At 29.3% G+C, this 26,931-nt stretch overlaps 1 protein-coding gene across 2 annotated transcripts in view; it reads left to right on the forward strand.

Annotated features, from left to right (window-relative positions):
- The window catches only part of LOC107457135 (N-fatty-acyl-amino acid synthase/hydrolase PM20D1), a 33,913-nt gene that overhangs the window by 5,718 nt on the left and 1,264 nt on the right, over positions 1-26,931 (forward strand). Inside the window, exons 2-10 of one of the 2 annotated variants that reach the window (XM_087150754.1) lie at positions 230-462; positions 2,377-2,463; positions 3,741-3,874; positions 7,612-7,731; positions 11,180-11,255; positions 12,744-12,805; positions 15,471-15,546; positions 16,535-16,606; positions 21,472-21,631. In XM_087150754.1, coding sequence (XP_087006880.1) covers positions 230-462; positions 2,377-2,463; positions 3,741-3,874; positions 7,612-7,731; positions 11,180-11,255; positions 12,744-12,805; positions 15,471-15,546; positions 16,535-16,606; positions 21,472-21,631 — 1,020 coding nt within the window. The remainder of the gene's footprint in view (positions 1-229; positions 463-2,376; positions 2,464-3,740; positions 3,875-7,611; positions 7,732-11,179; positions 11,256-12,743; positions 12,806-15,470; positions 15,547-16,534; positions 16,607-21,471; positions 21,632-26,931) is intronic. The other variant, XM_087150755.1, reaches the window with a different exon arrangement.

A 26,931-nucleotide genomic window follows, 5' to 3' on the forward strand; every position in this document is an offset into this window, starting at 1 on the left:
AAGCAAAATAATATCTTTTTTTTTTTAGAGAGAGAAAATCTTTTTAATAATTAAATTATCTACTGTTTATACAAATTTTTTCTGTTTGCATATTGCCCACATTTCTACATTGCTTAAAAGGTGCTTATTTTCTGTTGCCTATTTTTACTCTATTGAATTATTTTTAAAACAAAAAATTATTCATATAAACTGTGGGCATCCTGATTAAATTGATTTTTATTGCTTTTAGGTTTTCCTTTGGTGCATTCTTCTCCTTCTGTTTCCTATGAGGTGGTCAATAATTTAAGTCTTCTGTATTACATCAAGGGGAGTGATGCTGAATTGAAACCCTACTTGTTGACCGGTCACATGGATGTTGTTCCAGTAGAAGAATCTTACTGGGAAGAAGAGCCTTTCTCAGGGACTATTAAAGATGGTTACATATGGGGTAGAGGCACTATAGACTCAAAACATATAGTTATGGTAATACTTTAGTTTAGTAAATCTCCAGTCAACTTTTTTTATATATAATGTTGGGACTCCAGTTTTAAGGTTCCATAGACCAGTGTTTCCCAAAGTGTGGTACGTGTACCCCCAGGGGTACGGGAATAGTTTAGCGGAGGTACGTGTTTTTATGCGATAACAATCGGAAATTTCAAAATTTTTTATTTAGAAACAAAACTAACCGTGAAAATTTACGATTACGTATTTTTCTATTGGCTATTTTTTGCAGAGTTAACAGTAAATAATTGGTGATGTCAACAGCCAGTTGCGATTTTTAACTTTTGTAAAAAATTTTAATAGGAAAAAATACATTAATTTTTTTATTAGTGGTACACAGCGTTACGAAAAATTTAGAAAGGGTACACAATAATTTGTGAATATAAAAATAAGCGTTAAGTTACATTCTTTCTACCAAGTTCTTGCTTTTGTGAATTTGTGCAAATAGGGTCCTGTTATTGCTAAAAAAAACTTTTCAAGAAGTTTTTATATTTTAAATAGATACAAGATTCTGCTAAACATTTGCTGCTACTAAATTAGAGATGCAACATACAAATATTTGGTATTTATCCAACTTACCCTGGTTCACATTCTCGAGTGCTCAGCCCTTACCCCATTTGTTTTACAACTGGGTATGGTACCACTGGCTTCAGAACTTCATAAGATCCTCTACAGTAATGATGTATTGGTGCTAGCGGATGCAGTTTTGAAGGCATTCGAGGCCATTTAATTGTCCAAGGACAGGATTAAAAAACAAAACAAATGGAAACGAAATCACTCTTATTTTTAATCATTTCAATTGACACATTTTAAATAACACAACTTAGTAATGTATCACTTTTAATGTGTTACGCATTAAGTAAAGTTAAACAATTCTTAAATGTATAATATTTCATTTAAAAAATTGTCAGACATTAATTTTTATTTACATAATATTCTATTAATTTTATGAATAAATATTTAATTTATCAATTATTTATTAACAAAAAAAATGATGATTTAATATTAATAAGAATGCGCACACGTTTATAAAAATGGAAATATTTTCTTACAATACTACATTTGGAATTTAAACTTAGGGAAACTTAGTTTGTCTGGAACTATCTTTCTACCCCCCCCCCCCCCGGGGGGGGGAAGGGTTTATTCCATTACATAAATTTGTGAAGGGTCCGATTAAGAGATAAATTATTTTGTGAAGGGTCTGTTTTTATGGAAAGATATTTTGTGAAGGGCCGGTAATGGACCCAAATTTCTTCTAAGCAGACCCCTGGAATGGTTAGATTTTGCTTATGTACAGGGTTGCAAAAAACCTGAGTTTTTCTAGAAAAATCCAACTTGGGTGGGTTTTTCATGTTTTAATGGAGTTTTTTTCAAAAGAGAGGGCAGGGGTAAGTACCTTATTTTTAAAAAGCCTATTTTAATATTAATAATTAAGTTTAATTTTATAAATTGACTTAACACAGGGTAATTAATACAAATAAATTGATGCAAAAGTCTGAAAAAAGTTTCTTCTGACATCATGATACAAAATGTTATATGTACTCACATACATCACACATTTGAAACTTATTTTAACACAGGATTACTTTTTATTTATATTTTAGTCTTAAAAAATATTTGAAGAAATTTTTTTTATTTGCATAGAAAGCGAATCAAAGGCACTGACTAATCAATAGCCATGCAGTGAAATCTAGCCAGCAAGGTGACTCTCCAGTCTCCAACATAGTTAGTTTTGTCACCATAGTTTCATTTATTTTTTAAGGTTAGACCACATATATATTTCAGTAGAATAGCTCTTTAATATAACAGAGGATAAAAAAGAAATAAATCTTAGTAAAACCCACTTTAGGGTGGGTTTTTTTCAACCCTACTCATGTATGAAATTTATTTTGACAGGGTACTTTAGAAGCTCTTGAGTTCTTACTAGAGAAAGGTTACAAGCCAAAAAGGTCTTTTTATTTAGCTTATGGACATGATGAAGAGGTAAGTGGTTTTATTTAAAGAATATATATATATATATATATATATATATATGTGCTACTACTATGAATCCAGATTGTATTCAACTTCCTTTTTGAAATTCTCTTTTTTCCATTCAAATGAAAATTAATTACGAGATAACTTAGGACGACGCATCGGTGAAGCTCTCTTTTAATGATTTGTTTGCATTTTAATAGTTTGCAGTATTTTCTTCAGCAACTTCGTGTCTTATTCTAGGTTAGTCTGAACTTACTTTTTCTTTCCTTTAAATTGTAAATTAGTAATGAAGAAGAAAGAGAACTTGTGACGAACATTTTCTTCCGTCATATGGTGTCCTCTTAATATATTGTGTATAACATGTACATGGGAAACACGAAGAATGTTTTTTCCAGATTTGGATAGCAAACCTGTAATGATAAATGAGAAATACTGGAGGACAGCATAGCCCGATTGGTAGGGCACTGGGCCCATGTCCAAGAGGTCCTGGTTTCGATCCTCGCCAACCGAAGACTCTTCGTGTAGTAAATGGTGACTGATGCATGTTAATTTTGACGAGTCACAAAGTCCTCTATGTTTCCATAACAAATCAATACCTCTGGGTGTACTTATCCAGTAGTTTCCTTGTCTTCTGGATTGTTTCAAAATGACAAAGCTACGGAGTTGACCATTAGTAGTCGTAAACCCAAGATGGGGTCGGCTGTTCAACGACAGTTATAAAAAGGGGCACTGGGTTCATGTCCAAGAGTTCGTGGCTTCGATCCCAGGCTGGACGAGGACTTCCCGTGTAGTAAAGTGTGACTGATGCACTTTAAATCTGTCGAGTCACAAAGTCCTCTATGTCCCCATAGAAAATCAATACCTTTGGGAGTATTGATCCAGAAGTTTCCTTGTCTTCTGGATTGGTTCCAAATGACAAGGCTACGGGGTTGAACATTAGTAGTCGTAAACCCAAAATTGGGTCCGCTGTTCAACAACGGATATAACTTTAATAATTCTAAAATGTTCTAAAGGTAGTGCATTTTTGTTGCGCATCTGTAAACAATATTTCAATAAAAGAAGAAAAAAATCATTTATTGGATGAAATGAAAAAAGTTTTGCTTTTAATGAATTATCCATTTTACAAAAAAAGTAAGGAACGAAGACGAAACAATCATTTTGAATTTTATCAAATAAACCGGTGATTCATTATTTACCTTTTACTTCTCATAAAGTTATTATTTAATTATTATTATTTATATGATTATTTTCATTAATTAAATAAAGTTTTGATATTTTAACAGAGTGGTGGATTAGATGGAGCCCAATACATCAGTCAATTACTGAAGTCAAGGAATGTGGAATTGGAATACCTTCTGGACGAAGGATCCTTCGTTATGGATGATTTTGTACCCGGCATAACATCACCTGTTGCTCTGTGAGTTTCTTAATCCATACACAACTTGTAATTAAAATTGATGCCCTTGAAAAGAGGAGTATAATAATGTAACCAGGGTTGGGATTTTGGACGTCCTAGAATGGTTTTGGAGGGAACACATGGGATTTACTGTCTTAAGCTGTCCTAAACTGACTAAAACTATCCTAAAGTGTCCAAAACCTTGAACTTGGTTAAAGGGTAAAAATTCTATAGGTGTAACCATTATACACATAATAATTACATATATCAATACAGTGTATTTATGACAGAAAAAAAATGGGAGAGAATTTCTCACCCTTTTTCAAAAACAGGATGAGATTTCGAAAAATTAAGTGAGATTTCTAAAAATTAAAAAAAACACGAGCAGATTTGGAAAAAAATTTATTTCTTTAATTATAATACATTTTTCGCATCTTCTAATTGAATATTTTTGCTGCATCATCATATGGAAAATGCTCTATATCTACTTTTTCAGCGGCTATTATATTTATTTGGCTGAAAAATATCCGTATTCGTTTCATTTTCATTTGTCCGTTACGGAGTAGAAGATGTCGCCGTAACAAGGTATTTGTCCATTCATGCACAAAAAATGTAAACGTCTTACATGAAGAAACCTTACCTACGCTGAACACGTGGTTGCAGAGAAATGTGTTCTGAATAGGTTCGGGGGGGGGGGGTGTTCTGCTGTTCGCACCCGTTCTGAACAATACTGATAAATAGGGAAGCTAGATAAACAAGGACTGATGTTCAAAATTATAAAAGATCAAGGAAGAAAAGTGAAACGGATTTTATTCAAAATGGCAAAAGACTAAATTTTTTCCAAAATTTGTGCATTTTGAAATTGATTAATAGAGTGCGCGAACTTCTCGCATTAATAATTTTTTATTGCTAGAAAAGAAAAAAGTAGGCGAGATTCTCGCGCTATAGTGAAAACACTGCAATAAATATTTGATATTTTTATACAATTTACTTTAACTTATTAAAGGAAAATAATGTAATATAATAATTTTTGAAGCTCCACAATTCATTGAACAACGAAAGTGAATACCTTATCCTTTAAATATAAATGTGCTTTTAATGCTGATAAATTATGTTTTAGCATGAGAATAAATAATGCAATATTAAAAATAGTAATAAATTTTTTTAAAAAATAATAAATTTGTTTAAAAATTAACCTTCTATTTCTCACAATATTTTCTTAAAAAAATTTTGTAATTTCTGCATCATAGGATGATAAAAAAGACATCTATTTTTAAAAAAATTGTTTTTAAATGTAAATATCATTTGAGGAATATTCCAAAGACATTTTTAAATTCTTCACTCTTCTACTCTCATGCCCAGCAAGCTCAGCGTTAATTGAAAGGATGTTTTCGAATTTAGGAGTAATTCTCTCAAAACTTAGAAACCGTTTTGGTGTGAATACAGCATCTAAGTTAGTTATGTGCCGTCGAATGTTAAGAGGACCAATTGAACTTGATTACTGATTAATCTTCCTTTGTTTAATGTGTAAATTGAAGGGTCAAACAATATTAATAAGTGTTTTCATTACAGAAAAAAAAATGAGAGAGAATTTCTCACCCTTTCTCAAAAACAGTGTAAACTTTCTAAAAATTAAAAAAACACGAATAGACTTGGAAAAAAAATATTTCTTTAATTATAATACATTTTTAACATCTTCTAATTTTTAAAGCATTGAATATTTTTGCTGCATCATCATATGGAAAACGTTTTATATCTACTTTTTCTTCAGCTTTTCTCATTAGTTTATTCAAATGTTTATCAGTCATTTGTATAAGATATTTTTTCTTAATTCGGTTTCGAGTGCTAAATGACCTTGCAACATATGCTGGACAATTCGGAATCACTAAGTAAATTTGTAGCATTGAGAAAAATTTAAACGTCTTACATGAAGAAATCTTACCTTCCGTGAACATATGGTTGCAGAAAAATGTATTCTAAAAGATGTTCCGTCATTCGGGGGGGGGGCATTGTGTTCTGCTGTTCGCACCGGTTCCGAACAATACTGGTAAATAGGGAAGCTAGATAACAGGGATCCATGTTGAAAATAATGAAACATCAAGGAAGAAAAGTGAAACGGATTTTATTCAAAATGGCAGAAGACTACTTTTTTTCCAAAATTCGCACATTTTGAAATTGATTAATAGAGTGTGCGATCTTCTCGCGTTAATAATTTTTTAATGCGAGAAAAGAAAAAAATAAGCGAGATTCTCGCACTGTAGCGAAAACAATGACTAAAACCTACTTTTAAAAACAAATATTCTCTAGTAGATTTAATTATCATTATGTTTTTAGTTCTATGTTTATTTTACCTTTTAAATATTGTTCAGATAAAATTGTGACATAATTTGAGTAAAAGGGTTTTGGACAGGACGGTTTAAACCTCGGATTAATCTATTCTGTCCTAAACCTTGCTTACCCTGAATGTAACCTGTGGAAAATGCTTTAAGAAAACTTTTTAAATTAAAAGGGAAAAACATTGTGACAATATATATTTTGATCCATAGAGTTTATTTAAAAGAAAATTACGAAGAATAAAAGTTTCAATTGTGAACAAAGGGCCTTCTGAAATTCTGCAAAATATAAAAATAAGAGTTTTTGCTAAACTATTTCATCGTTTGATAATCTTCAAATAAATTTTCTATCTAAGCCAAATACTTAAGAAGTAAAAAATTTAATTCCCCTTTAAAAAACAGTAATTTAGCAAAAACAATATTAATTCAAATAATAAAGACAAGTAAATTCAATAATAAAAATAATATTAGTAATTCAGATTAAAAGTTTTAGAGTACTTATAAGTCATTGATTGGATACTCAGTTTTTACTTTCTCAACTTACTTTACTTTCTCAACGTACTTTACTTTTCTCAGTTTTTACTAATTCAACTTACTTTACTTGTAAAATAAAATTAAAAAGGAAAAACAGGTGTTCAATGAAAGTAATGTGCTTGTCAGGAGCATTCAATTATCAATACAAAATATAGCAATAGTTAAAGGACAAAATCAATACAAAATTATTTATTTTTTGACCTTATTTTTAATCTTTATTTTATTGAGAAATATTCAACTAATCTGTTATTCGGGTATAAATTATAACTATCTAAAGTAAATTTAATGTTTGTTACACCTTTCATCTTTTCTTTTAATAGTTGTTAAAAATTATGGCAAAAAAATGAATTCTCATTGGGGGTCTGAAATTAATGTTTGAGCTAGGAAGAAACTAATATGATATTTAAATCTAACTAATCTCTAATAGGTAAGGTGGGAGTGAAAAAATTCTGTTTAATTGCAGAAGGAAATCGAGATGACTTGAAAGATGATTATTAAAATTACCTCCATATTTGCTCTAGCAATCAAACAGGTTTTGATACTTTTAGCCTTGCCTTATAGTATTGATTTGTTAGAATACAATAGTGCTTAAACCTTTTTTTTATTCGCTTAAATATTAATTTAAAACCTTTATTATGTATATTTTTTAACTCTATTTTTGATAAGAATTTTAAATACTAATATTAAGGACATTAGTTAGTGGACATCCTTTATAATGTGCATTTAAAGCTAATTGTGCCATGAAGGAATTAAAAAATTATATTTTGTATAAAATCTGTTGTCAAAGATTGTTGTTGTCTTAAAAAGCTTGTTCTAGTAGTTAAAATAAGCTCAGATGTGAGAGATTTTTCTTTTAAATGTTGTGATTCTTATTAAATGTATTTTTTTTAGGATATCTGTTTCTGAGAAGGGTTCGTTAAATCTGGAATTGAAAGTGCGTTCCATTCCTGGTCATTCATCATTTCCCAGCAGAGAAACAGCTATTGTTATTTTATCAAAAGCCCTATCAAAGTAATTCTCACTATTTCTCTCAACGCTTTTTGCAATTATTATGGTTCACTACCTTTCACTTTAGGCTGACCATTGGTCTGGTAGTTACAGTCATGGGTGCAAGTCTTCCGTCCCTAGGACTTCCGTCTTTTGAAAATGTCCGCGGACGGAAACAAGACTGATTCGAAGACGGAAATTGGAAGAAAAAAATATATTCTGTCCTTAAAAATATTTTTTAGGTCTACGTTATTGGCCTACTTTCTTATGTCCTGTTGTTATTTTATCAAAAGACAGATGAATAAATATTTTTTGTACAGTATTTAAACTTGATGTATTATGATAAAGCTTTCTTAGATAGTTTGCATATGTTGAGGGGGCATTGTGTATGTTAGGTATTTCAGTCAAAACATTTTCAGTCTTAGCCTTTTTTCCAACTTGCACCCATGGTTACAGTACTGGACTACGGGGCCAGTGGTTGTGGGTTCGAATTCCACCGTCGGCGTGGATGTAACTTTCTCTCAGTGTATGTTCTTTGTCCTTTTTTTTTATATCCGTCTTTGAAAAGCCTAGCCAATTTTTGGTCAACTGCTGCTCAACTCCGTAACCTTGTAATTTTTGAATCAATCCAGAGGACCAGGAAACTCCTGGATCAGTACCCCCAGAGGTATTGATTTGTTATGGGAACAGGGAGGACTTTGCGACTCGACAGATTTAATGTGTATCAGTCACCTTGGCGCTGGGGGGATCGAACCCACGAACTCTTGGACATAGGCCCAGTGCCAACCAGGCTATGTCCTTTCTTTTGTGTGAATATAACCCGCCCTATAAACGAGTTTGTAGTTGTATGACATGGATGGCGCTGCAGCACCACTGTGTCTTAGCCATAGGTGCACACTGTGTAAGGATTAGAGAGTAGCAATTCTGGCATTTCTGACGCCAGTGGGGGAAATAGAACAAAATGCCTGCCATCAACAAAAAAGGGAGGTTTCACTTTAGCGTCAAATAGTGTATTGACTATTATATCATAGTAGTTCTTTGTGATTGGGCTTATGACTGTAATGATAAAATCCGTGTGTGCATTTTTTCCCCCGCCTTATTTTGCAATTTCAATTATTGCCTATTCTAATGAATTCATTAGAATAGTTGTTCCCAGTGTGCACCTGGGACTGAGACTCAGCAGTTTATTCTAGTTAAATGGTTCTGTTATGAATTTGCAAACTGTCTAATGCATTTGTGAACAAAGTAAAACTTTAATGTATATATATAGCATAATATATAAATGCAAAAAGGACCAAAAAAAAACGAAGAAAATTAAGAAAAACAACAAGTTCTTTTGACTGTGCATAAACTACAAGAATGTAGAGAAAGCATGGAAAAATTACAGAACAAAGAAAAAAGGGAGAAAGAAAACAAGAAAAATTAATAATAGTAAAAAGAATTAATAAAAATCCAGAAAATAAGATATAATCTAAAATTGTTTTATTTTCCAAATTTCTATAAAAAAAAAATTCTATTGTTATTTTTTTCTTTCTTTTTTCTCTTTTTTCATTGTTCTGTAATTTTTTCCATGGTTTCTCTACATTTTGAAATTATATATATATATGGGGACGGCATGAGTGGTCGTCTTTGAAAATGAGAGACACTGTAGTTTAACAAAACATATATTAAACGCTAAATTTACATAAAGATGGACGATAAACAAACACAGAAATAACACAAAATAAATGAGTTCGTCATCGTGAAGTTAAAAGAAAATCATCATTGCTGCCTCTCTCTCGAATTCATCAGCGTCTCCCTTTTTTGTTAGTTCCATTACGCGCTCTCGTGTCTTTGGGAAATTCGCACGGGGTCTAACTTGCAGCTTACATAATCTGGTTGGATCTCTAGCTAGATCAGCTTACAGCACAGGAACTGGTACTATAGATTGGAACTGGCACTACAGATAGGAACTGGCACTACATACATATATATATATATATATATATATATATATTTGAAGATGAAGCAAAATAAGTTATTACCTCACCGGAAACAAGAAATAACATACTAAATATCACCTTGTCAATACTGCATAAAAAAAAATTTTAAAAAATCCTAAAAGCTTGAAACAGGAAATAAAACATCCTAACAGTCAAAAAGGAAAAATACTAAGATAGAAATTGAAATAGAGACACTGACATATATAGCAGACTTATCAGTTTAACAGTTGGTTTGGCTTTTTTTTACTCTGGTATTTCCAAGGTAGTGTGTTATTTTTTTTATAACTGCTTTTGGGTTTTTTTCCCCCTCCTGTTGTGGTATCTTTTTATTTTAATGTGAGGTAATAGCTTATGTTATTTTATTTTATCTTCAAAATTTTTCTTCAAATATTTTACCAGCTGTGACATTTGCAGCTTGGCTCTGCCATTACTTGGAGTATATACTGCTTTTCAAATTTCATTATTATATCATTTGCAACCTTAAATTGTATTGGATATGTCTGTATATGTATACATATGTAGTACAATAAAAACAAAGAAAAAAACGAAGAAAATTAATAAGTTTTATTTATATATATATATATATTGTCATGCCTCCATGTTGTGATGGCGCTGTCATCAAGGTAGATGTTGTAGAAAGACAGAGGAGAGAATGCTCTGATGGAGAGCGGAAGTGAATTGTTTAGGTGTCTTGGTTAAATTAATTTTCTTCAAACTTCATCTTTTACCATTTTTAATAAATATTTTTTGTGTTGTAAACTGGTTACCATTTTTTTGACCAATTGTAATTTTGGGGAATATCTGAGCGAAGAAAGGGAGGATTAAATATACGTAATATCACATATATATATATATATATATATATATATATATATATATATAGATAGATAGATAGATAGATAAAAATACAAAAAAGGATAAGGAATAAAAAATTTAAATTGGGGAAAGAAAATTATAAAAAAATAAATTTTTAAAAATAAAAGAAAAAAGTTAGGAATAAACCAAAGAGATGTAATCTTGTTGTCAGCTCACACAATTATATCCGTAAATTAAAGTTCTTTCTAATAATCTATTAATATAGCCAAGGAAAAATATATCAATACAATATTGTGAAGAGCACAAAAAGAAGAAAGGAAATCGATTTAATTATGAATATTGCAAAAATAATAATAAAAACGGCGAAAAGTTGCATTTTTTCCGTTGAGATTTAAAACGAAATTTTTTTTTTTTTTTTTTCAATTTTATTAAAATGTCCGGTTTAAAGGGATAAAAAAATTTGTTTTTGGAGTATAAATGACTGTCTTGTTAGGGGAGTGGCCGCTTTGCGGAGAAGATACATAATGGTTTATTCATAGAAGGTTCATGGGGAATTAAAAATATGTGTGTAATGATAGGCATCTGTTTTGTAGAAGTGTCTGTCACGTGAGGGTTTGCTGTATATACATATAATATATTCATATTTTTCAGAAAAATCTTGAAAATTATTTTAGGTTAGGAGGGGATATTTTCCCAAGCATGTTTGGAAAAGGTCCTGAAGAATCCCTCTTTGAAGAACTTGCTCATTGTGTTAGTATGGATCTCTTTGTCTACATAGTTATAAGGTTTTTATTTCATTAAACTAATCTCTGTGTACCACCTTTTTTTTTTTTTTTAAATCTAAAATTTAGCTTACAGTCCTAATTTTTTTTACTTGAGGTAAGCGGTTTGAATGTGGACACTTTTATGGAGCAATATTAAATTTTTTTATAATTTTCTATTCTTTAGAGCTGAATTTTAGAAGAAAAAAGAATACTGTTATGTCTGGTGCTGCACTCAATGAAAATCTTGTTAATGTTGCAAAACAAGTTTCAATAAATTGGCACATTTGAAAATCATAATAGTTTAAAGAAATTGAAATGAATTATAATTTCTTTTATGAATTAAATGTCTATTAATATTCGAAATTATGAGATGACAGAATACATAACATTTCAAGTATGTTATCCATCATAGCAAGAAAATATTGCAATTTTTCTATTTTGATGACTATAAGAATCCCTAAAATTCCCTACGTGTAAAATATTTAGTGCATTTTGCAACAATTATCATGAAATTTATATTATTTCGTAAAATCTACTGGATTTTTTCTTATGCATGTTGGCTGCTATGTATGCTTGAATTATGCCTGCTAAATCTCCTGTCTTTTTAACAAAGACTGCTGTATTTTACGACTGTCTCCTGTTTACGCGTATATTCTCAAATTTCTCTGTATTTGTTGAAGAAATTTAAAAAAACAAAATTAATTTTTCTGATAAAACATCCTCTGCTGCCAAAAATACTTCTTATTCCTCAACAGAAGTAAAGAAATAAAAAATTTAAAAGCAATTAAAAATAATAAGACTTCCAATGGAAAAACGATGTATGCCGCAGTGAATCCAAAAGGAATTTTATAAATATGACAACCAAAACTGACGTCATCAGGGCCTCTCTCTGTACCCCAAAGGTTTTGCCAAAGTCCGGGAAAAGAATATAATACATAATATAAAATACATGAAGCAAATACAGAAGAATAAAAACAAGACAAATTATTTTTTATTCTTCAGTATTTGCTTCATATATTTTATTCTTTTCCTGGACTTTGGCAAAACCTTTGGGGTATATTAATATATCTAAATATATATAAGGTATATATGTGTTGAAATTTAATAATTTTGTTATGTTTAAGCTGTTTGTCGGTTTTAAAATCCTAATTATTCTTGTCAGCAAAATAGGTTAAAATTAAATTCTTGTTTCAGACTCTCAAACTGAGGTTTTACCGTTAACTGCATTATTTCTTTTAAAGTAGTAAAATATTGTATTCTCTCCTTGAAATAAAATATGTGGCTATCAATTAATATATATTTTGAATTTATATTATTAAAAATGACAACAAATTCTCACAAGCTTTTTTTTACCCTAAGGAAACCTTTTTTTTTTTTTTTTTAAACTCTTTATCTCTAGAAATGCTTATGTTTTCTTTCTATTCTTTTCCCTCAATTTTTAAATCTGATTTCTGCTTTCTATTTTATTTTTTAGGCACCTTTTCCTTTCAAGGTTGTTTTTAAAAATTTATGGTTGTTTAAATATCCAGTTATTATGTAAGCAATTGTTTTTCTTTTTTCCTCATTTATTTTTTTTCCTTTTCTGCCAAATCCAGCAATTGTAGTTATAAGTGCATTCTTTCAAAAATATTTTGCCTAACAAACTAAGATATTTATGCTAGTCTTTAGGGTATGTATTTTTTCAGTTTAAATATTTTGATTACTATTTAAATTGAGCTATTTATGTATCCCAAATTCTGTTGTAATTACTTTTAAAAATTCTTTTCTATTAAAATAAGAGTAGTTAAAATAAAGAGTAGTAGATTAGTATAAAGTGTAGTTAGTTTAGTATAAAGAGTAGTTAGTTAGAATGTTTTGAAATTAAAGATAGTTTTAAAAATTTAGACTAGGTTATGTGCATTTTTCAGAAATATTTTATCAGATAAACTAAACCGTTTATGCTTGTCTTTAAGCTCTCTATTTTCTATAAATTTTCAGTTTTAATTACTTAAATTAATGTCAAAATTGAGCTAAAAGTATCACAAATTCTGAAGGAAATATATGTAAAAATTCATTTTTGCTTTTATTTTTAATTCAATTTTTTTAGATTTGATAAGATTCATTTTGTTTGCCATATCAATTTACAATTTTTACTTAACATGTAGTTGGCTAGATTTTACTTAATACAAAGATCTTTAAGCAATAATATCTCTAAAACTGTTGAACATTTGTCTACCATTTCTACTAAGACTATTAATTTTAAATAATAAGCATGAATTAAGATAAAATATGCTAAAACATGCATTGTAAAATATTTTATTTGTAATTCTGTAACATTTTAAATAAATAAGCAGTTTTTCTCATTACTCTTAGAAAATTTTACATTAATATTTACCCTTTATAAAGTTCACCAGCTTCATTAATTTTTAAATGTTGATGAAAAGCTATTTACCCAGCTATACTTTGTGTGATTGGCTGCTAAAAACTTAAAAATACAACAACAAAAAATTTTTGAAGTTTTTAAAAAAAATTTTAATGTAAAAATTTAAATAAGAAAAGTTCAACAGTAAAGGTTAGCGTGAGGTAAAAAGAAGAGGCCAACACTGGGAAGCTATTTTCTCCTGTGTGTTATGCATTTGTTCATTTCTCGTTGAGTTTAGGTGTCCTTAAAAACACAGAATTTAGTTATTTATAGGCGCAGGCGTTTAAGTTTATAGCCAATTCTTTACAGTAGGTAAAATGGTCGTAAAAATCAAATAAAGTTGGTGAATTTCTTTTCATAGGCCTCAATTTTAAAATATATTTTAACCAGCGTTTGCGATTTTTTTTATTTAAATCGGATTTGATTTTATTTAAATCGGATTTTTTTATTATTTTTATTCAACTACACTTTAAGAACTTTGATTTATGACTAAAAAATATTTATAAATGTTTAATCGAAATTAAATTAATATTAAAACTGTATTATAAGAATATTTTAGAAGCTCTAACTGCCTAAAACAATTTTTCATTATAATACATAGCTTTGGACCATTTGCAACCATTTTGGAACAAAAGCATGATTGAAATAAAAACGCTAGATGAAATAGATAATTTAAAGAATACTTTAACTATTAAAACAAAGTTCAAATTACCATACCATAATTTTAATTTAAAATTGTGATTTCTTTTTTTTTTCTTGATTTTTATAATGGCAAAATAAATGTAACAGATTGTGTTTATAAATGTAGTCATTCATCAAAAAATAAATAAATATTTAATCTATATATGTTTATATTAAAATATTCATTTTTAATCCTATATCCTAAAAAAAAAAATTTCAAAATTTATATACTTATTGAATTTTTTTTTCACAAAATTTCTTTATAGAAAATCTGATAATGTCAAAGATACTTTAAACATATTCTGATAAAAAAGTACTTAAATGTTTACTTTAATCTGTACTTTCAATCTCAAGAATCAAAATATTTTTTTAAAATGTCATTTCAAATGTGTTGGAATTTAACGCATACCAAGAAAGAAAGTAATTTCGTTAGCTAAAATTAATTAATGCAGCAATTTATTTAAAATAAATCTTAAAACTAAGAAAAGAAATAATAAAAGTATCAATAATTTAAAACACTGTTTTTTAACTTTTTAAATCAACATACAGGGGTGATTGTGCTCCGAAAAAATCCAGAATTTTCGTTAACTGCAATTCGAAAGTTTCTGGAAATCCAAAGTCCAGAAGTTTCAAGAAATTATTGATCACATTTATGTGTAAAAATTCTTTTATATTTTATTTAAAAATATTTGAACTAGAATTTATACTTGACATCTCTTTCATTTGTAAATATTTTTTCTGGTAGTGAATGTGATTAGAGATAAAAGTAAACTTACACATACTTATCTATTTAAATTATGCTGCATATAATTCATTTAGAATATCATGTATTGAAAATTTCAATGATTCAAATTTATAAAGATATTAATTTTTTGAATGATTTTACTCAAGAAATTTTCAGAATTTTTGAGTTGCGTTCACAATTACCCCTGAATATATATATAAAAGAAATATCAGTTGATTTAAATCAAGCTTATTTAAATCAACAAACCCTGATTTTAACATAGCATTTCTTGAAAAAGACTGTCCTATAAATGTTTAATTTAAAATCTTGATCTGTATTCGTTCAAATCTTTGTATTGTAAAAGAAATAAACAATGTTCTCTCCCGTAATAATAGGTATATGTCTGATCCTGTTATGAGCGCTGTTCATCGAACTACTGTTGCGGTCACAATTGTAACAGGAGGTAATAAGGTGAGATATTTGTTTAACTTCTTGTGTCGTTTGCCCTGTGGCAGAACCGCAGCGACATTGCCGCGGAACGTTATGGAGTTCTTGCGGAAAGATTTCGTTTGAAAAGCAATTTTAGTTTTCTCGTAAATTCCACAATATAGAAGAATCATTCATTTAGATAATCACTTTTTGACTCGCTCAATTTATGTAGATAGTGTCTTAAATCGATGTACTATTTCGATTTAAGTTTCATCAGTTGCACGTTGATATTGGTTTTCTCGTTTTTAAATACAAACAATATGAAAAATTCGAACCGTGCACCTGAGTATTTACTTTTTTAAGGCAGTAATACTATCAAATTTTTAGCAGTTATTACTATTGATTTTCTCCATAGATTTTGAATCCGATATTTTGTATATGATATTATTTGTTGCAACCTAATATCGGAACGCGCATTTGAGGAGTCCGTTTCGCGTGATTCGTCGTAATACTATCAAGTTTTTAGCAGTTATTACTATTGATTTTCTCCATAGATTTTGAATCCGATATTTTGTATATGATATTATTTGTTGCAACCTAATATCGGAACGCACATTTGAGGAGTCCGATTCGCGTGATTTTGTCGTCAATCTTTTCTTCGGAAATGAATTTTATGATTTTAATTACATTGTTTAGTGTGATGATTATTTACAAAATGCGAAGAAGAAAATAATTAGTGCATCCCCCCTACCTCCAAAAAATATGTGAAAGTCAACCATAATATTAGAAGGAAAAAAAATTCTTACATGTGCAATAAAAAAATATAATAGTTTTTTATAAACACGGCCTTTTTGTTATTTTAAATTAGTAACATATATGTTTCTTATTATTAAAAGTGTCTTGCAGAAAGTTGTTAGCGCTAGAGAGTTTTGTCGCATATAGCTCGAAAAAATTCTGCCACAGGGGTCGATAGTATGTGAATGTTTATCCATAAATTAAAATTGATAAGTTTTTTTGTTTTAATTTTTAGATCAATGTCTTACCAAGCACTGCTACAGCTAATCTTAACCTCAGAGTTCATCCTGCTCAAACTAATAATGAGGTTTGACCTTACTTTTTACTTCTAGTGTATTGCCGTTGTATCTAGTGTTAATTTATAGATCAATGTCTTACCAAGCACTGCTTCAGCTAATCTTAACCTCAGAGTTCGTCCTGCTCAAACTAATAATGAGATTTGACCTTACTTTGCTTTTTACTTCTAATGTATTGTTGTTGTATCTAGTGTTAATTTTTAGATCAATGTCTTACCAAGCACGGCTACAGCTAATCTTAACCTCAGAGTTCATCCTGCTCAAACTAATAATGAGGTTTGACCTTACTTTTTACTTCTAATGTATTGCTGTTGATATTTGTCAGTTCAAATATTACGTAAGCATATTTTTTGGCAAATTTAGACTGCCTCCTTATCAGCTGAATAAGCGAATCACTTCAGCCTTACCTTGTGATACCTCTTATCTTTCTTGCTTTATTTTGACTTTTATGGCCTAAAAAAAAAGAGGAAAGACTTTTTTAGTCTAAAAGCAAGAGGAATGCCAAACTCACATCTTCTAACTATTTCCAGGGGGGAATATGTTCCGGGTTTACCCCTGAAAGAGTGAGTTGAGAGAAACCTAGAATAAGTCATGAAGTTTCAATTACTGTAAAGAAAATTTTATGAAAATAAATTATGAGATAACTGACAATATCTCTTCTAATATATTGTAGCCTTTTTTTAAAAGTGCTTATTTTCGTTTTTTAAAAGCCCTTAAGGTTGCTAATTTCATTAGATGTTTTTAAGAAGTGCCTAATTTTCTTTTTTCGAATATATATATTTTACCGTGTTGATTTTCGTTACTTATAATGCAGAAGCGTGCTTTTCACGTTGTTATATCCAACATTTTCAAAATTCATTCATACGCAATCCATTTCGGCATGCCATCAGTCTAAGCGCATGAAAGCGCCGGTCATTTGACATGTTTGATAAAAATGCTTCCGAGTCCGTGTGTGCGTCAACTGAGTTGGGTTCTTTGAGATTCTTCTACTCTGCGGCATTTTGAAACATTTTCCACCCTCTGATATCGAACCGAATAATATCTCAATCATTTTATTATGGCTAATATAATCAAGAAAAGAGTTCTTTTTCAGAAACTAGTTATTTTATCATGTCTTTGAAAATTATTTTGCATTTTGTTAATGTATGCAGTGCTTAAAAATATATTTTGAGAGCTTAAAAAGTACTTAAAAGCTGCTTATTTTTTGTTAAAAGATTTGGTCATGTAGAAGTAGCAGATGGTCAAACAAATAAAATAGTTAAGTAAAATAGTTAAAACTTATAAGCTTATTTTAATTTGTTTGGTTCATTATAGTATTGATTGCATACATTAATGTAGTACATAACATGTATTAATAGTACGTAATAAATTATTTTCGCGATGTATCGGATGAGACGAAATTTGTTAGCGTGAAATAATTATGATAGTCGCGCAGACGAAGTTCGAAATATTTGAGTGTTGTAATGAATGATCTTAGTTTTTAATTATTTAACCCCTTAACGATCGGTTAATTTTCAAGGAAACGGTCATAAAAGTGCCTTTTTTTTGTATCCCTGAAAATTATATAAAGATATGTGTATGAACAATATATATATACAGACGTGCCAACTCTCCCGCATTTTGCGGGAGTCTCCCGAATTTGAGTTATTCTCCCGCCCTCCGGAATTGATTTGAAAAACTCCCGAATTTTACTGCGATCGACGGCCAAACTCAAAATTACCTAATTTTTCCGCGAGTGCGAAGGTAAGTTTTTCTTTCAGCTTGAATTCCATCCCCTCTTATCAAACTACCATCTGCCTGAAGCGTAGCTGAACATGCCTTATTTTCCCCCCTCTTCAACGTTACCTCTAAAAACACTCCTATTTCACCCGCCCCCTTACACTGGGGGCGGGTGAAATCTTCCTCTTCTTTTGTGTGGAGTTGAATGCAATGACGTCACATGTCGTTATCGAGTGACGTCCGTTCAGGAGTGGGGAAACTCGTACTCTCAATAGTTGGAATTGATATTGTATCTTGCTGTTTTTATAGTTTTTAATGCGTATTTTTCCACGGTTGGCAACAAGCTCGTAAACTAGCAACGTGATATCAATTATTCGTTTAGTCTTCGTATATTTAAAAAAAAAAAAAAAATTCAAGGATGTCTTAAGTCGAAACGGAAGTATGGATCAATTTCAACAAATCATGTACCAATGACTTTAGCAAGACTTAATTGCGGAGAGCTAAGTCTGCAACTCTTTTTTTCATGCATACAGTAGAGAACCATTTATCTGGTATCCAGATAATCCGGAAAAAAAATTTGCTCGGTTCTCCCGCCATTTTGAACTAAAACGATATGGAAAAAAAAAGCGGAAACTGGACTAATCCTTGAAGTTGAGTAGAGGAAAATGTGAGGAAGGGAAGAATTTTTTTCCCCGTTTACCCAGAGAAACGTTATTTCTTCCGCGACCTTGAAGATTTTAGATCTTTATTCTCTTTTAGGTCGTTAAACTCAAAGGAGTGGCATGATGATTTCGTTTGCTAGTTTGATTTACGAGGGGGTGGGGAAAATGCATTGCACATGCATATCAGTGAACAGAAGATGAAAGAGAAAAATATATTTATCTATTTGACATCGATTAATAAAAATAAAATGTTTTTCTTTTGAATAAATTCTGATTCTTTGGAAGTGCGGTATCATTCGCAAGTTTTTCTTGATGTGGAATCACACCTGCTTTAATTAAAAATCGCGTTTTTATAAAAAAAAAAAAAAAAAAAAAAAAGAGAATTGTTTATTAATTTAAGCATACAATTATTTTATGAAGCAGATTGCAGTTTCGTTTTTCTGATTCCACTACGTTTTTTTTCTTCTTTTTCATGATAAATTTTGCACTCAATAAAATTATTTGTATTACCAAATTTTTTCATTAGTTTTTTTTTTTTTTTTTTAAGTCCGTTGATCTTGCCTTGTTCTAGGTTTTAATATTTATGCTAGTGCCGTTTTTTAACTATCGTTTCGGTTCGATAATTTTCAAGTGTTGTTTTTATTTAGATTAATAGGTTTTCCTTTTATTTTCGCCCCCCCCCCCATGAAATATATTGCGTTATTTAATCATTGGTTTTGTTTATTAGTTGATTTAGGAATCGTAATTATTTTTTAAACTTGTTTTTCTTGTCTAAACTTGCAAATTTTTTTATTCTTTTAAATTTTATTTTTCTACAATTTTTTTCCTTTTTAGATTTAGGAGTGCTTTTCTTCTTTCTCTTACTTTAAAATGTGTCTACATTTTTTCCTTGTAATTTGGGTTTGATAAAACATCGATTAACGACACTTTTTTGTCGATCCAGGAAACCGGGAAATTAAGACATCCGGGATAGCGATGGTCCCGAACATCCCGGATAATTGGTTCTTTATTGTACAGACATTAGTATTGAATTGGTTTTTTAAAATAAAATACTTATTCAATTTGTTTATTTTTTAAAAGTTTTTGTGTATTTTTATTACAGTGTCGGGTTTTTGAATAATGTTTTATTAAGGAAATGGTATTTAAAGAGTATCTACCTAATATAGTTTTGTGTTGCTAAATCTGTGTTTAATTATTTTATTTCCATTTAATATTTTTAAACAATTATTGCTCTATTAGTGTGTAAAATTTCTTGCATTCTTATATTTAATAAATTTTATACTTAAAATTCCTTAGAAGTGCCAAATGTTGCATACCATGCACCTTTTTTTACCCCTCCTGAAATCTCCTGAATTCTTGTTAGGGAAACTCCTGAATGTTAATTTTGCTAGGTTGGCACGTCTGTATATATACTCATTTTTAATGTTTGATTTGTTTTTAGCTTGAAATTTTGAAAAATTAAATTTTTAGGAAAAGCCAACATTCAGGGTTACTATGACTTAATGTTGGTTTTCCGGCAAGCAAGGAAAATTTAAAAAATGTGTTTTAAATGTTACAAAAGAATTTTATTAAATTTACGTATAATATAAGTAAAGATTAATAATTTTTTCTTGTGTGATAAATTTCAAAGCATGAGATACATACAGAAGTCAACAATCTGGACAGTAGTACTGAATTTCCTTCCTGCGTGAATTCATGAATTTCGGTATAGAACAAAATATGTCAATAAATGTCATGATTTTAACTATTTATTTTTTAAAAAAATCATGGAAAGTCATAGAAATAGGTTACCAAATTTTCAAAATGGATTTTACCCCTCCTAACTTCATGGTGTTCCGAATATCTGAATTTGTTACAAAATCCCCACTCATAGTCATATAAAATGTTTTTATCGTGTTATTTAAAAATTATGGTGTTCTTTCAAAAAGTGAAAGAAAAAACATTTTTAGAGTGAAATGTCTTTTAAACTTCTGTGATTTCAGAATTTTTATTATTTATTATTTTTATTTTATCAATTTAAAATTCTAGCTGAAGCAAGCCAGTCATTGGTGATTTTTTTTTAAATTCCAAAATGAGAACAGGAAAATCAGGAGTATTTCTTTCCTTTCCGATAAACAAGAAAAGTGTTTTTAGAATATAATTCTGCAGAAAAAAAGAAGAAAAATTATTTACTTATGAATTTTTTCCAGCTATTTTATTGTTTCAACTCTTTTTTTTCTTCTCTGTTTTTTAAATTTAAAATCTATAAATATGAAGATGCAGAGTATAACTGTTTTGGTTATGCCTATCATTTCAATTGATGTTATTATAAATGCTTTTTAAATTTATTGTTCTGTTTTTGTCGGGAGAAGATAGTAACTTCGTTCAGTCATGAATTCGAAAATCTAAAATGTAGCAGATACCTTGCACCCTGTCATTTTCAAGGGAGCGAGGAGGAAGGGGTTAAAGAAGAAATCACTAAATATTATTTGTTTTTAATGATTCTTTATTTTTAGGCTTTACAATTTGTGAAGAACACCGTAAGAGATGAGCGCGTGGAGATTAACGTAATATCCCAGGATCCACCTCACCCCTTCTCCCCCACTGACTCTCTTGGTTATTACCTTATAAGGAAAACTATAAGGCAGATCTACAACAACAGCTGCGTAGCACCAAGTAATAGACTCTTTTTTTTTTTAATTTTAATACTCCCCCCACCCTTTTTTGATTCATTAAATGTAACATTGCAGGTGGGGGGAAAATTAAATCCCTGGTTTTTTATTTTCTATTTTTTTGTTTTAAGGAATTAAATCATCAAACAGAGAATTTTAAAAAAGTGTAATATTTTCAAAATAAAGTGCATTATGTATTCATGGCTGTCAGCTCTACTGGATTTTGCCAGTTTCTCCTGCTCTACTGGTTTAATTAAAATCCTCCTGGTTCTTATAAATTTTAGAAAATTCCCTAAAATTGAGTAAGTTTCCTAAGCAAATCCCTATTGAAATGGAATTTTTGTCCAGATTATTGCTTGCTTGAATATTTAAATAAGTATTACTAATACATAATGAAGCATTTGTAGAAATAAGTTCAAAACTTTTTTTGTTCTAAAATGTTCAGTTTTTTTTAATATTCAGATCTCTCTTTTTAAATGAATTGAAATAATCTTTTAAATATATTTGATGAATTAAACCCTTTTTAATCTTTGAAGTTATGAGTATATATAATACATAACATTTCAAGTATGTTTAATGTCAATCATAACTGAAAAATATTGCAGTTTTTCTATTTTAAGGACTATAAAAATCCCTAATTCCCTATGTGTAAAATATTTAGTACATTATGCAATGATTATCATGAAATTTATATTTCGTAAAATCTACTGGATTTTTTTTCCTGTCCATGTTGGCAGCTATGTGCATTAAGTACTCCAGATTCTTTTTGTTGGCAGTTCTATTATGCACTTAAAAAAATTTACCTCTTTTTTTTTTAAAGAATAATTATCGGATGCCAAGGTTGGGTTTTTGACGTCAAAAAGTGGTTTTTGACATGACAAGGGTATAATACTGGTTTAAACCGTCAAAAACCTGTCAAAAATGTCAAAAACTGAAGTTTGCCAAAAATATATATAAACTTCAAAACTACCAACAGTTGCCATGCATTATATTGAAATTTAATTATACTATAGGTAATCAGCAGGTTTTAAAATATTTTTTAATTAAAATTAAGGCAAAATAACAGAATTAAAATCTCAGAAATTTATATTCAAATGCATGTGCAGAAAAATTTTGCACAAAAATTTTTTAAATATTTATATTTAAAAAAAAAAATTTTTTTTTTTGATACTTAAAAAAATTAAAGGTTTATTACTATGCATTTTTGACATATAAGGAACATATAACTAATATTTATAAGGAACTTACAAGTTATGTTGTATAAATACAAACTTGATACAAGTGTATAAAAAAAATTTTTTAATGTTTTACCGAATATCTTTATTATCCAGTATGTTAATTTGAATTTAAAAGTAATTATATTTATGAATAATGATAAATATAATTCATATTGCTTATTATATTGATTTATAATTATTACACTTATCATTTTAAAAAAAATTTTATCTCTTAATTTTTTTTCTCCACTTGTATTAAGAATACAAATAATGCATATCTTGAGAGCATAAAGTAATTATTCAACAGCTGAATATTTAGATATTCAACAAAAATATATCGTATTCAGCAAAATGAAATTCACAAGTATTTGGATAAACTAAATTTTCAGCACAGTAAATGAATAGACTGAATATACTGTAAATCGACACTAACTACTCTGTGTATTTAACAGAAAGCACTTAAATTTGTATTGTCTTATGTTAAAAAGATTATTAAGAAGATTTAAAAGAATATTAAAAAGATTTTTCTTTAAAAGAAGATGTCTAATGTACAAAACTGCTAATGTTTATCTTTAAAAATGTCTAATTTTTAGTATAATCTATACTATACACTAAATTTGGTTATAAATAAATTTCTTAATAATATCACTGCAGATTTTCAATAACACATGAAAATGAATACATAATATTACAAAAGATGTAAGTTTTCAAAAGTACAAGATTTTGGTTACTATTCAAAATATAAGTGTTTCTTCAAAATTTTAAATTTATTTTTTCTAGAACATATTTAGAAACACTATCCTTTATAAAAAATATATAAATTTTATGTATTAATTAAATTTCACATATGAATATAGGTTTTCGACATTTTTGACAGTGAGGTTTTTGACGTGACGGTTTAAACTATGGTTTAAACTGTCAAAAACTGTCACATGTCAAAAACCTGCCAACCCTGTCGGATGCAAAATATGTTTTGTAAGAACAAGTCTTTTAAGTCTAGAGGTAAAATGTTATTACCATTTAGCTGGTACATCGTGCACAAGCTATGAAATATGTATTATTTTTATTCTAATATTTTTAACATATCTGTACAAATCTTCAATCTAAATGCAAATAATCTATATTGCAATCTAAATTTAAATACAGGGTGTTCCAAAATTATCTTTACATAACTTCGAACATAAACAAGATATTTATATTTTGTCTTTTGCATGTATTACTGCAACTAATAAAGTTTTTTCAATAGGCTGAAAAGTTATAAGTGAGGATGTGGACACCACAACAGAAAACTCAATGCGTCTCATGGTTCTTAGAGACGAAATCAGATACACAGGTTCAACGGAACTTCAGGACAAATTTCCAAAGAGACCCACCATCCAGACCCTCCATTCGTGCATGTCACACAAGCTTCATGAGCACCGGATCAGTATTGCATAAAAGTGGAGCCGGACGACCCAGCACAAGTCCAGAAAATGTGGAGCGAATACGGCCATGAGACGCATTGAGCTTTCTGTTGTGGTGTCCACATCCTCACTTATAACTTTTCAGCCTATTGAAAAAAAAACTTTATTAGTTGCAGTAATACATGCAAAAGACAGAATATAAATATCTTATTTATGTTCGAAGTTATGAATTTTTGAGGTTGTAAAGATAATTTTGGAACACCCTGTACAATAACTCGGATAAAGGAAACTTCTAATTTTTAACTTTGATATTCTTTGTGTCTTCAATATGAGTCCCTCGTCATTGGTTTATTGAGACTTTTTTAAAATGACATCAAACTAATTTTTTACAGAGTATCTGTGCACCTAGAAAGTCATGAGAAATCATGGAAAGTCATGAATTTTGGTACTGAACAAAATTTGTCATGATTTTTGCTATTTTTTTTTTTAAAAAAAATCATGGAAAGTCATGGATTTAGGTCACAAAAAAATCTAATTTTTAAATGGAATTGAAATTTTATTGTGCTCTGAATATCTGAATTTTTAACAAAATCCCCACTAACAGTCATATTTTATTAAAACATAAAAAGTTTTTATCATGCTCTTTAAAAATTATTATGTTCTTTCAAGAAATGAAAGAAAAAACATCATTTCTAGAGTGAATTATTTTTTAAACTTCTGTGATTTCAGAATTTTTTTTTATAATTTTTTATTTTTTTATTTTACCAATTTAAAATTCTAATTGAAGCTAGCCAGTCATTGGTAATTTTTTTTAAATTCCGAAATGAGAACAGAAAAATCAGGAGTATTTTTTTCCTTTCTGATGAACAGGAAAAGTATCTTTAGAATATAATTCTGCAGAGAAAAAAAATAACATATCTGACTGTATTCAGTTATTTGCTTTTGTATTTTTTCAGCTATTTTATTGTTCAACTCTTTCTTTACTCTGTTTTTTTTTTAAATTTAAAATCAATAAATATAAAGATGCAGAGTATAACAGTTTTGGTTATACCCATCATTTTAATTAATGTTATTATAATACTTTTTAAATTTATTATTCTGTTTTTGTCGGAGAAAACAGTAGCTTCGTTAAGTCATGAAAAGTTCTTGGAATTGGTCATGATTTTGAAGATCTAAAATATAACAGATACCCTGCCTATTCTTGAATTGTGAGAATTTTCGTAGGCGCTCATGATGGCAATTAATTCTACAACCTAAATAAGTTCAAAGAACACTCTTTATGATCATCATCGACTGTTAATTGTAAGTTCAGTATGGGCCAAAGCCTTCTTCATGAGAACTTTCCAACTATCTCTCGTCTCAGCCATATTTTTGTTACATTTAAAATGGGTATAAAGGGGGCTTAAAAAGTTCAACTGCTCTTAGGTCAGGTTAAGATTTATTTTTAAAAATAAAACCTCCTGGTATAACTATATATAATATTATATAGTTATACCAAGATATGAATATAGAGAATATTGAACTGTTTGTTCTGTGAAGTTTATTCAGCATCACCACTTACAAAGGGGAAGGTACTTTGTAATAAACCTCTTTATGTCTGAACATTTTTTAACTGTCTTCATTGCAACATGGTGCGTAGCGTTTATAAAAAAGTTTTAAATGTGCTTTTTTCATTGGGTGTTATTAAAAAGTGCTTAATTTTCCCTTTTCCAAACTGAGATTTTTTTCTTTACCATGTCGATTTTCGCCACATATTATGCGAAGGCGTGCTTTTCATATTGTTCTATTCGCCGATCAGGTGGCTGAGTGGTTAGCGTGCCTAACTGCAGAGCCGATGTTCGCGGGTTTGAATCCTACTCAGGGCATGGATGTTTCTTTCTCTCTGTGCCCTATGTCCTTTCTCCTTTGCGTGTGAATGTGACCTGCCCTATAAACAGGTTTGTGTTTGTGTGACATGGGTGACGCTGCTCCACCGTCGTGGCTTCGCCACAGGTGCCCACTGGGTAACTAAAAGAGAGTAACAGTTCTGGCATTTTCTGAGGCCAATGGGTCTTCGTCCAAGTGCCCGCCATTAAAAAAAATAAATATTGTTTTATTCATTGTTTTCACAATTTATTCAACCACAATCTGTTTTGGCGTCTAGTCGGCTCGTAAGGTATGATTCATACGTTACCCGAAAAAAGATCTAGTGAACATTTTTCTTCAGGCTATGAAAAGCCTCCTAAGATTTTAAAATCTTCTTTTATAACTTATTATTTTCGAAGGAGTTAAATCATTACTCTTTATTATTCACTCTATTTTTTATGTCATTTTATTTTAAGCATTGTAAATTTTAATTTTTTAATTAAATATAAATTGATAAATAATTTTTGTTTGTAATTAAATTTTCATAATTTTTCTTTTTAAAATTTATAAGTATAGATATACTGTAAAGATAGTTGTGTACATGCAATGTGTTTTTAATCAATATTTCTTAATTTTAATAAGCATTTTAGACTTAACATTTATTAAATATCAACATTTTGTTGAATATTATTTTTACTATTGAACTATGTTTAGCTTGAAAATTGTTTTTGTTATTTATTTAGAAAGTATTAACTTAGCTAAGTATTATTCTTTTCCTTAAAATGTTTTATTAGAAAATTAAAAGCTGAGGTAATTTTTGCTTGAAATAACTAATTACT

The sequence above is a fragment of the Parasteatoda tepidariorum genome, chromosome 9 (assembly GCF_982258835.1).
Source record: "Parasteatoda tepidariorum strain Cologne lab strain chromosome 9, Ptep-v5.0, whole genome shotgun sequence".
Classification (NCBI taxonomy): Eukaryota; Metazoa; Arthropoda; class Arachnida; order Araneae; family Theridiidae; genus Parasteatoda; species Parasteatoda tepidariorum.